Raw genomic sequence first — 12,354 nt, 5'->3', positions numbered from 1 at the left:
TCCATTTTCACTGTGTCATTTCAATTCATCCCATTCTCTGTTGAAATGACTCCCAATCAGGCTCCCCCCAGTTCACCCTTCACGCTCACAAAAACAGAGATCATCAGTGATATCCACTTGCCAAACCCAGTAGTTAATCTTCATCTTTCTTTCTAGGCTACCCCCATCAGCAGCACTGGATACGATCTGATTCTTCCCTTCTTCAAATACTTTCTTCACCTGGACTACAGGACCTCAGTCTCTCTTGGTTCTCCTCTTCCTTCACCTCTGCTAAGATTCTCCACAACTTGCTGACTTCTAACCAAAAGAACACCCCAGGACTCAGATCTCTCCTATTCCTTATTTACTCTCATTCCCTAGGTGATCTCATTCAGTCCTCTGGCTTTAAATATCATCTATAAGCCAATGTCTCCCAAAGCTGTATCTCCAACCCTGACCTCCTGACTTATGCATTTAACCACTTACTTAACTTCACCACTTAGATGTGTAATAAATATCTCAAATTTAATATGCCCCAAATAGAATCCCCAGCATCCCACTGGCTCCCTATCTACTGCTCCCATGCCTGCCACTCTGTTTTTAACACAGAAGCATGATATACGGTGAACGTGAAGAGAGAAGATATCAATTCTCTACTCAAAACCCTAATGGCTTCCAATCTCACTCAGAAAGTTTGTATATGGCCTGGCCTCACTACCCCAACTGACCTAACATCCTACCATCCTGCTCCATGCCTAGTGTGTTCCAGACCCACTGGCCTCCTCAATGTCACTCAAATACCTCAAGCACACTTTTGTCTCAAGGCCTTTGCATTTACTGTTCCCTCTGCTTGAAATACTCTTTGAAGATTTCTGTATGGCCCACCCCACCCAACTCATTCAGATTGCTATTCAAATGGCACCTTATCAGAGAGGGCTTCTCTGACCACCCAGTCTAAAGTAGCATACCCCTAGACTGTTTTCACCCTCAGTCCCTTACCCTGATTACACTCCTTTGAGTGCACTTGTTCCAACCTCACATATTATGCATCTGTCTCTCTCTCCCCACCAGTAGGTAAGCCACAAGATGAAACATGCTTGTCTACTCCATCTTCTGCTCTAACTCCAGCACCTATCAGTGTGCCTGAGCATTTACAGAGTAAATGCTCAGTAAGTACTGGTTCAAAAGAAGGGCAGGGAGGGAGGGAGGACTGAAGAGGGTAAGGGAATTATAAATCACAAATATTGGGTATCTATCTTCTCTAAGAAGACAATCCATTGAGGGGTGCCTGGGTGGGCCAGTCGGTTAAGCAGCTGCCTTCAGCTCAGGTCACGATCTCAGGGTCTTGGGATCAAGCCCCATATCGGGCTCCTTGCTTCGCAGGGAGCCTACTTCTCCCTCTGCCTCTGCCTGCCTGCCGCTCCCCCTGCTTGTGCTCTCTCTCTCTCTGTGTCAAATAAAAAAAAAAAAAGAAGACAATCCATTGAAAGCTTACCATTTTTGGAGAATTTGACATGCCCTTTATCTATATCGAGGTAACATCCAATGGTATCATGCATAGTGAATTCCTAGAAAAGTAGAAAGTGAAATGCTGTTAATAGGAAAAAAAATTGTAAATTAAAGCTAAAAGTTCATGTACAGCTACATCAAAAGTAGTCAGTGCTTCCAAATAATTCCTTGAAGCCCTAGTGGAGGTGTTAAAAATGCCTACTGGGGTGCCTGGGTGGCTCAATCGGTGCAGCATACAGCTCTTGATCTCAGGGTTCCAAGTTCAAGCCCCACATTGAGTGTAAAGATTACTTAAAAGTAAAATTTTTAAAAACAAAATGCCTATTACAGCAAATCATGTATCATAGTAGAGGCATCTTGACAGGCTTTTTAGAGTCAACATGATATTCAGGCTCATCCATATTACTATAGATTTAGACTTGTCAGAAAACCACACTTAGATTCACCACGACTGAAAATAAGAGAAGAACATATGCATTCAAGTCAAAGCCAAATATCAAAATGGGTGAAAACAGAGATAAAGTAATATATTTTGGAGAGGCTAATAAATGGTATTAGAGAAAAATATTTATCTCATTTTGTAACATTTCTTCACTGAAATCCAAATCTGAACTTTCTGTGGAAAATATTCAGAAAATCCACTTGAATTTCAGAGTCCCTTTTATACCCCTAGACATGTCACAAGTGATCAAATTAAGTACACAAGAAAACTTACTAGTGCTACGACTGGGTCAATAATGCAACTTACCTCTCCATAATTATCAAATTGTTTATTATGGGATTTCTTTCCTGTTCCACCAAAGCCAAATCCGAACTTGTCAGTACCTAGATTTTAAAATGTATTTTATTTATGTGGTAAAGAGTAAATATAAAACTAAATCTATAAATCTACAAAAACTTGAAGCAACTGTGTGATACCATGTGGTACGTACTGATGTATCCTAATTGTACTCTGACTTCACTCAGATTCTTAACCCTCCTCCTCCTGTTTGACGCTGTAATAATATGTACTTTCTTAGTACTTCAAATCTTTTTGGAACACAGTGAGGTATACATAGATTTATTATTTCCAAGTCTTGAAAATATAAACTTTGTGTGGTTAAGCTTATGATTTTGCCTCCGCTAAAAATGTCAACAACCCACAAATATAAACCAATAAATTCAGTTTATTTTAGAAACGCTTACCTAGGTCTAAGGAAGCCTGCATGGACGACCACCCAACTCTGCATAATCCTTGGTCATGACAGGACACTTCATAGTAGTGCTTCCCTATAAGGGCAAAATACTTTGAGATTTATACACACCTATGAATCATTTACCATGTAGCCACTTTCCCATTGTTTCTGAATTACAATTTGTATGTTCTAAAAGAGGAACTATCGATCTTTCTGTAACATCAGAAATCTTTTCAGATCCTTGATTTAAAGCTACTTAAAGTTGAAACAGGTAAAAATGCTATTTAAATACCTTTCGTTAATCCTTTAGTAGCTCTGCATCCATGCCACTCCTTCACTTCTCTGCTTTGACAACAAAGACCATCAGACCCAATTGCTGGATTTGAGAAAAACACAAAAAACCATGTCAGTACAGATTATATAAAATTAAGCATCCTGAAGCAAATATCATTCAGTCACCAATAAAATAATTGCTTCATTTGACTTCTTGCAACGTTCCAAACACTGAGACTTACTGATTTCTGAGTAATAAGATCTTCGTCAAAAGTAATCGCCCTTATTAATCCCTTGGAGGGCCTTGGCCATGTGGCGGACTAGTTCCTATACTGTTACCTGTTAACTAGGACAAGATTTTACTGCATCAAGTCTGGAAAGTAATCAACACAGCACCTAATCTCACTCCCACTGACAGCTGTATCACCAACACAAATGTGTTTAGACAACCATTCCCTAGAGTCTTTTAAAGAAATGGATCCTCAGAGGGGATGCAGCACTCACTCATCAATACCTGTGCTCTGATTTTATGCTTAAATTAAAGCTTAAGCAAATACTACACTAAAAGGAAAACAGGACGTATCTCTGGCTTGTTCCCCAATCCATGGATCCAGATCCATTAAGAGAAAGCAGGAAAAAGCACAAATAAATAAACCTGTCATTGTTATTTGCTAATATTAGGACCCTAAAAAATCATGTTCTATATTCTACCTCATGGTCAGTCACAGTGCTTATTAGAGCTTACTGACTCTAAGGAAAGCATATGGCTTTTGTCTGTACTGGAAAGAAACTATAACTTCTGTCCTGGTTCAGGCTTGCAACCCATATTCAGCACTTGAATGTAAAACAAACTTTCAAGAAAAGCATCTCATCACACATCACCAGAAATTAATTTATTCAAAGTATAAATTCTTACTCATATGGGTACTATGTTCTGTAAAACTTTGAACTTTTTTTTTTTTTTTGAAGATTTTATTTATTTATTTGACAGAGAGAGACACAGTGAGAGAGGGCACACAACCAGGGAGAGTGCGGGAGGGAGAAGCAGGCTTCCCGCTGAGCAGGGAGCCCGATGTGGGGCCTGATCTCAGGACCCTGGGACCACGCCCAGAGCCAAAGGCAGACACTTAACAACTGAGCCACCCAGGTGCCCCAAAACCTTGAACTTTTTAAAAGGTTCTCCAAGCAATGGCAAATCCTTAAAATTCTTGTATTTAAAATTCTTTATGCACGTATACAGATATAAACTTTATATAAATTAGAGGTCATATGGTGGAGAGCAGCAATTTGGATGTTTTTGGCTCTTTGGGGCATGATTCCTCAAGCCCACTCTCAATTTCTTTGCATCCTGCTTTTCTTACTCACCAACACCTGGTGAAAATTTCTCCAAGTCAACACTGTAGTTCCGACTCATTCTCTGTAATAGCTACACGGTAGTCCTCAAATACACCCTAATCTGTATTAACCAATCTCTTAGCAATAACATTCATTTTGTTGTCAGTTTTTACCATTACAAATAATGCTGCATCAAAGAGCTTTGTATGTATATCCTTATATACTGGCACATTTATTCTAATGGGCTAGACCCTCCAGAAATAAATACATATTTTTAATTTTAATTGGTAATGCTAAACTGCCTTCCAGAAAGGCAATTAATTTGTTAGGTTGGTTATCACTCTATTCAATTCTTACCAATAAATGGGTATAAAAAAATAATCTCACTGTAACTTTAATTCCCATTTCCCTACTATGTATAAATGTTATTTTTGAATGTTTTGAACGTTATTTTTGGATTTGCTCTTCTGTGAACTGCCTATTCGTATCCTCTGTCCACTTTCATTATTGGTGATCTTTCTTACCAAAATAAGTAACTTAATCTGCTATCTATGCAAGAACCACTCACCAGTTTATAAGTATTCTTTATATTTCATCAACATTGCAAGTGTTCTCTCTGTATTTTTTCGTTTGACTTTTTTCTGTGGTATCTTTCCCACGTATTTTTTATAATGGTATACAAATAAACCTCTACCCTTTACAATTCCCAAGTTTCCTCTTTGGGTTAGGAAAACTCCTCCACCTCAAAATTGTATATGTAGTTTTCTATATTTAAATTATATACATACGGGCGCCTGGGTGGCTCAGTCACTTAAGCGTCTGCCTTCGGCTCAGGTCATGATCCCAGGGTCCTGGGATTGAGTCCCATGTCGGGCTCCCTGCTCAGCAGTGAGTCTGCTTCTCCTTCCTCCTCATCCCTCCCCCTGCTTGTGCTCTCTCACTCTCTAATAAATAAAATCTTTAAAGAAAATAAAAATTATACATATATATATATTTAAATCCTAAGAACATACAGAATTTGTTTCTAATTATAAGTTAATTTTACATTGCTCAGGATGGAGCATCAATTACGCCAGCACCCTTACTGAATAAATCATCCTTTTTCCCACTGAAATGAAATGTTGTTTTCTGCATGTTAACTTATCATATATACTGGGACATATTTCCATTATATTCCAATGACTCACTTGACTATTCCTATGGCACTACTAAACTACTTAAACGTAGTGACTATATTCTAGTGTCTGATAAATTAAATCTTCATTTACTATTCTTTTTCATAATTTTCTTGGTATTCTCAGGTATTATTAAAAAAACAAATTTCTTACAAATAAGCTGCTAAAATCTGTCCACTTACCAAAAGCAGATCCTCTATCATATGGGTTCATTTGCCATTTGTTGAGCACTAAAATTAAAATAAGTCACAATCATATGAAATTAAAAACATTCTCTAAAAAATATATTTTATATACCTTAATTCCTCTAGATTTAATACGATTTTACAAATTATTTGGAATATACGAGTAAATGTTTTGCTCTTATTAAAGGCAAAATTGAAAGTGAAAGGCAATAATCACTGCCCTATGGGCTAAAGCCTTTTCTCCTCACTTGCTTCACTGCACTTGGTAAGAGATGGAGCTGATCTCTGTTGTAACTATGAAGGCACTGATAAAATGAAGCCTTGGTAACTAAACACGTTGAAATAAATGACCAACATAACAGGATCTAGTCAAGCATCATTTTTAAAAGAAAAGCAAGTCCTTTAAATAAGTTAATATCACATTCAAAAGTCAAAATTTTTTTCCCTCCTCAATTGCACAGAACCAGCATTTTCCTTTTTTAAAACATCTTAATAGTCTACGGATAACCAAAGAATTGTAATAGCTAGAGAACTCTATATGTTTTCAGTCCTAATTTCCTGCCCAAGGTGGAAATCTTTTCTAGATTACTTGTGGTCAAATAATATCTACCATCTGCTTAAACACTCTGATGGAGAAGTAACTTACTCTTGAGGTTCTCTCTCTCATTGTGGGCTCCATCTAATTACTAGTAAGTACTTAAACAGAAATCTTCATTAGATTATTTCTAATTAGTCCTGGTCCTTTCTAGAACAGTTATTTTCTCTCCAGATCCCTTCAATGATTTTACAATTATTTCATCTCTTTTGTACTTGTTTGTTAAACTACTACCATTCTGGTTATCCTCCTCTGCAAACATTCTCTTTTATCACCATCTCTCATAAATGATGGTTTATAGTTGTTACAAGTTCTAAAACTATTTCTGAATAGGCCAATAGTCTAAAGAGTTCATATCCATTATCTCACATTTACAAATGAGTTCATTCTATGAACTATGCAACATTGTTACTTTCAAATTACTGAGAAGAAAAATGTTGATATACCAAGTTCATTCCACTTAAGCTTGCTATTTTGTCACAATCCTGTTTTGTATCAGGAAACAAATGTGACTTAAAATACAGAACAAATGTTATCAAAATATAACAAAACCATAGATTACTCATGGTAGAACGGGATTCAGAACTATTTAATAAAAGCAACACAATTTACAGATGAGGAAATTGATATAAGATTACCCATGGCATAGACAGGACTGAAAATCCTAGTAAAGGATCAATCTCCATGTAAATAGGACTAAACATAACGTACTTTAAAATTTACACTTTACATTTTAACTTCCTGGACTCCTTTCTTATCTTAAAGGAAAAACAAGGCATGCCTCCTTTCCCTGTGGGAGGCAGTATTTACCACCATCAGGGACTTTTATTCCATCAATTTGTTATAAAATCCTTAACATTTTTGTAAAACATCATACCAATTTACCTTTAATACTAAACGTAAAAGGTATTAAGAAAAACATTAAAATAACTAAATATAATTTCCAAAAGGCCAGTGTCCTCTCAAAGAAAGCACTATTAGTATTTTAGGAAGGACAATCTTTCACTGTTTATGCTGGAAATGGCATTTAGCATCCCTGATTTCCAGGGCACCCAATGCCAACAGCCCTATCCCCCAAATATTGACAGTAAAAATGCACACTCTCACCTCCCATCTGTCAATGCCAGGAATGAGAATTACTATTTTTACACAAAAGGAAAATATTAATATGCAAAACTTACCTGAAGCACCAGTTTTAATTGTTGTTTTTCCTTTTTTGCCTTCCTGTTGGTCTTTCAGAGTTTCATAAACTATCTGGATAACTGGAATACTGAAAGCCTATCAAAGAAACAATAGTTCCCTACATGAGTATTCAGATATTAATGACAGTTTAACAGTCAGTGTTACAAAAGTTACACATGCACATTAAATAATTACATATTCCAGATTGCTACTCTAATTTCGTTTGCCCAAACTCAAAATACCAGCAAAGTAACAAGAGAGTTGATTAAATGAAGGAACCAGGAGGCAGCTGATAACCCAAAACCATAAACAATGGGGACCTTCAGAACAATCTCAAAGAGGAAAAATACTGTCCAGTTTGACAAACTGCTTCTCTGGTCCAGGCCAATAGGAGAGCCATCTCTATTTGCAGCCTCTTTATTATTAGAGCCATTGCATTAAAACTCAGAAATAGGGGCGCCTGGGTGGCTCAGTCGTGAAGCGTCTGCCTTCGGCTCAGGTCATGGTCCCAGGGTCCTGGGATCGAGCCCCGCTTTGGGCTCCCTGCTTGGTGGGAAGCCTGCTTCTCCCTCTCCCACTCCCCCTGCTTGTGTTCCCTCTCTTGCTGTGTGTCTCTCTGTCAAATAAATAAAATCTTTAAAAAAAATAAAATTCAGAAATAAATATAAATACTAAAGATACTACAACTCTTTATCCAAGATCAGTTTAAAACTGTTCCAGTCTTAAACCTGTACTCTTGCACATCTTATTTCAGAATTAGCTGGCAACTAAAGTATCATTCTCAGTGGCAAGCAATCAATTCCTTACATTTTGGAAAAGGTTGTTTTATTAAGTATTCAAAGTAAAAACCACTGTTCAAACTTGCTTTAAAAATCAACTCTTACAAAGTAAGTCAATTTAAGTTTATTACTTACACCAGTTTTTCCACTTCCTGTTTCCGCAGCCTAAGTGGGAAAAAAATAGTTGAGTTTACAATTTAGGTTGTCAATTAAAAAAGTCAAATTAACATGATAGCATGGAGAAATCTTTAAGACTTGACTGGCTACTATAATTTTCACAGTGCCTCTAGATTCCTCGGGTTTCTTCAGTCAACTATGACTACTGCCAATCTTGTCACTTCTCCCCCATCCCTCAAGAATCTGCTTTCCCCTTTCCTTCCCCATCGCTACCATTCAAATCCAAGCCCTCATCGTTCTAACCTAGATTATTACAGAAGTATCCCAGCAGTATCTAATCTCTGAGCTATACTACAAACTGCTACCAAATCAGTCTTCATAAATACACAGTTCTAACAATGTAACACATCCCCAGTTAAAAATTTCCAGATCCCAGGATACCTGGGGGGCCTCAGTCGGTTAAGCGTCCAACTCCTTGTTTTGGCTCAGGTCATGTTCTCAGGGTTGTGGGATGGACAGCTACATCGGACTCCAGTCTCGGGGGAGTCTGCTTAAGATTCTCTCTCTCCCTTTCCCTCTGCTCCTCCCCCATCCCCGGCTCGTGCGGGCATTCTCTCTCTCTAAATAAATTTTTAAAAAAACTTCCCATGACTCCCCCCTGCCAACAAATACCAATTCTTTAACATAACACTTGAGAAAGAGCCCAAATAATCTGACCCACTATATACTTCCCATCTTATCTCAAGTTATACCCCTCCCCCCCCACACACACACATTTTATGCTACCATCTAATTGAATTATTCTGGGATCAGATCCTGCATTCTCCTACTCACTGTGTTTGTTGATACATTCTCTACGTATAGAGCATTTCTCTTTCATCTCTCCTTTGTCCCAAATATACTCCCCCGAGTAGAGCCCCTTGTATGACAGACATTTATCCGTGTACCTGGTAGAGCCCCTTGTACGAGACATTTATCCGTGTACCTGTCTAACTATGCAACTGGATTCAAGCTTCTCAAGGGTAAAGGCTGCATCTTACTCACCTTTGTGTTACGCACAACTTCTGCCTCATTACTTTGAATATAGTATGTGTATCCTAAATGTTTGTGAATAAAAGTAATTTGGTGAAAATAACATTTCTAAGCCTATGGAGCTCTTCAAGTGGGTCACAAACAGCCCCAGAAATGTGTGTCCTCAGCTCCCAAATACCTCCCCAAATGTAAACATACCATAAGTACATCACCGCCTCCTAGGATCAGTGGGATAGATTCAGCCTGGATATCAGTTGGGAGACTAAAAGAATCATATTTTGAAGAATTTTAGTTAGTAAAAAGAGAATCACCTATGCTAAAGAAGTTATGTTAAACTATAAACCTAAAAGAGAATTTTATTTGGTAAATAGCACTGATCTTTTCCAGTTAAAAATAAATCAAAGTTTAAAAAGGAAGCTTTCTATAATTTTGAGAATCTTAAGAAAAACTGAATCTTAGTTACTCAACTAGACTCAAAAATATTTTATAAGTTCACTAGCCACTGTTTAAATTACTGAACATTGTTGTCACAGGTACATTTAAGCTTTGTGTACTTACAGCCAATCCATCTCTTCTACAGCTTGAGCAATCTCAGGCATAACACCCATCTCTGAAAATAAAAATTCACTTGAAAAAAACTGAACATATTAAATTTAAATAATACTGCTTTTAAAATTACTGTTCAAAGAAAAGGGAAAAGGCTTTGGAGCATAGCTGTTACTTAGTACCTCCAGACTATGGCACCATTAAGAGTATAGTTAACAGACTTGAGCTAAAATACAAACCCTCACTAGTAAAGTGACCTTAAGCAAGCTCTAGAGCTTACAAAGCTATAAACCTATTTTCTCCACAGAAAATCACACTAATATGACCTGCCTTGTAGGGCTATAGGAAGATTATAATTGGTAATATGTAACACATCTGAAACATAGTTGTCACTTGATACATAGTAACCACCAGTGAGTGCTTCCTTCCTAGGACTGGTGAAAAATCAGCCAGAGTTGGAGAGAGGTTTCTCAACCAACATCTTGGTTGTTTTATACAGAAATAATGTGGAAGTCATGTGCCTTGACAATTTGCGGACCATGTGATTAGCCTCAGCGATCTGAGAAAAGTGAACAGCCAAGTGGAGAGAGAGGCCCACACTTATTGGCAACCATAATCAAACTCTGGTTAACTAAAAAGCGAGGGGCCAGAGTGAAAACTTGAGTAACTGGAAGTCACAGCTGAAGAACTACTGTTCTTAATTGTTCAGATATTTAGGTAATTCACTTTGAAGCCAGTCCTAAATTAATAGATTGGGTTATTTCTGATTGTATTTTGTCACTTTTGTCATTTCTCAAATGAACTTTTGTTCATTTGAGAAATGAATGTCATTTGAAATGTCATATCTCAAATGAACTGTAGAGGGTAGTTACACATGGAGTAGTTAGTTGGATTGCGTAAACCTCCTTTCCAAATAAGTAATTTTTAAGTCTGCATTTACAAAATGAAGCTTTTATTATTATTACAAAAATACATATTTCTATTAAAAAATTAACAACACTCAAACATTCCTAAGCCCCAGAGATAACCAATTTGGAAATTTTTTATTTCTTATAATTATTTGTGAAAAGGCACAAATCTACATATTGAATATATGCACCGGAAAAACAGCTTTTCTTTGCATGTGAGAAGAACCATACTAGCAATTAACATAATAGGTACAACACTAAAACTTTAGTACATAGTCAACTAGTTAATATAAATATTAACTATATAGGTAAGTATGAAAATCGTTTTCAAAAAAAGTTCTCCTACCTCTAAATCTCCCCAGGAAAATCCACAGATCAAAAAACTAATCAAGCACTGAAGTTGTATATCCAAGCAGACCTTTCTAAGAATTGCTCCCATTAGAGTCCAGCTTTATTTTCTCTCTAAAATCTAAGTGCTTGAAAAAAAGGGAGTGATGGTCTTAAATATGCTGCAGTCTCTACTGCAAGCTCAAGTTGCCTGTGAAATGTGATACTGCACGCAGCAACCACAGACTGCTTTCAGCAAATTCTAGACGTCTTGTTGTCTCCATGTTTGCTTTGGAACCATGTTTTCTCTAAACAGAACACTTTACTATTTAAGGGAAAAACAGGAACATTCATGTTCTGTGATTCCATGTCTTTATTTCCTATCACAGACTCTAACATTCTTGAAATTTGTGCCTGACTCCCAAAGAAGCAAACCTATAAAATGACAATCTGGAACTGCTCTACACATCTCAGGCTCTAAAATCTTGTTTTAGGAGAGCTGGGGAAAGAAAACCTGCTACCACTCTAAGCGGATGCCGCCTTGCCTCCATTTAGGAGATGCAACTAACACTAACCAGAAATCCTCTCTGGTGACTTAAAGATGTGGAATTCCTAATGTTCTTAGAGGAATAAACTGAAGGAAGTACAGTACTGTGTTATATCAGAAGTCATCTTAATAGGTTCAGAACATTAAACGATATTAGGCCTAACTTGATACATTCACTTTCATAAATTCACCACCTTTAGTATGCATAACGTTTATGGAAGCCTCGTAAAATTATGGATGTAAAAAGGATGACAAAGAAGAGGGAAAAATCACAACTTTGGGGTTAAATAAGCCACCTCGAATTACTGTTTGGAATAAAGGAGGGAATCATACAGCAAAACGGCAAATCAAGAACAGAGGAGCTTTCAAAACGTGTGCTGCGCTAGTGTGTTTGCGGACGAACGTGCTTCAATATTTAACGTTAAGGTTGCTATCACAGCGTTTAACAACACATAAATAGTAGACGTGTGCCAGGGGCTTTTCGTTCCAGAGAGGCTTGGAAAGACTGGACAGAGGCAGGACGGTCACGTCCGACTGAGCCCTGCCCACGCGCCGCCGCTAGTCGGCCGGGCCGAGCTCCAAGCGCGGGCAGAAAAGGGTTCCCGAGCACCACTGCCACGTCAAACACGCAGGAGGCCTAGCGCTCCGCCGCCGCCGCCTCCTTTCCGCGGCCGCGGGTCCCCGGGCAGA

At 37.8% G+C, this 12,354-nt stretch overlaps 1 protein-coding gene across 1 annotated transcript in view; it reads right to left on the bottom strand.

The window, feature by feature from the left end:
* Positions 1–12,354, bottom strand: part of DDX1 (DEAD-box helicase 1) — a 41,101-nt gene that overhangs the window by 28,386 nt on the left and 361 nt on the right. Inside the window, exons 2-10 of the mRNA XM_028099534.2 lie at positions 9,895–9,946; positions 9,535–9,598; positions 8,323–8,352; positions 7,408–7,504; positions 5,629–5,676; positions 2,956–3,039; positions 2,674–2,757; positions 2,237–2,313; positions 1,475–1,547 (exon numbers count right to left, since the gene is read on the bottom strand). Of these exons, the coding sequence (XP_027955335.1) occupies positions 1,475–1,547; positions 2,237–2,313; positions 2,674–2,757; positions 2,956–3,039; positions 5,629–5,676; positions 7,408–7,504; positions 8,323–8,352; positions 9,535–9,598; positions 9,895–9,946 (609 nt within the window). The remainder of the gene's footprint in view (positions 1–1,474; positions 1,548–2,236; positions 2,314–2,673; positions 2,758–2,955; positions 3,040–5,628; positions 5,677–7,407; positions 7,505–8,322; positions 8,353–9,534; positions 9,599–9,894; positions 9,947–12,354) is intronic.

The sequence above is a fragment of the Eumetopias jubatus genome, unplaced genomic scaffold, assembly GCF_037043125.1.
Source record: "Eumetopias jubatus isolate StellerSeaLion01/CBP00866 unplaced genomic scaffold, mEumJub1_p1.0 scaffold_9, whole genome shotgun sequence".
Classification (NCBI taxonomy): domain Eukaryota; kingdom Metazoa; phylum Chordata; class Mammalia; order Carnivora; family Otariidae; genus Eumetopias; species Eumetopias jubatus.
Note: the sequence above shows the minus strand (reverse complement) of the source record. Positions and strands in the feature narration are given on the sequence as shown.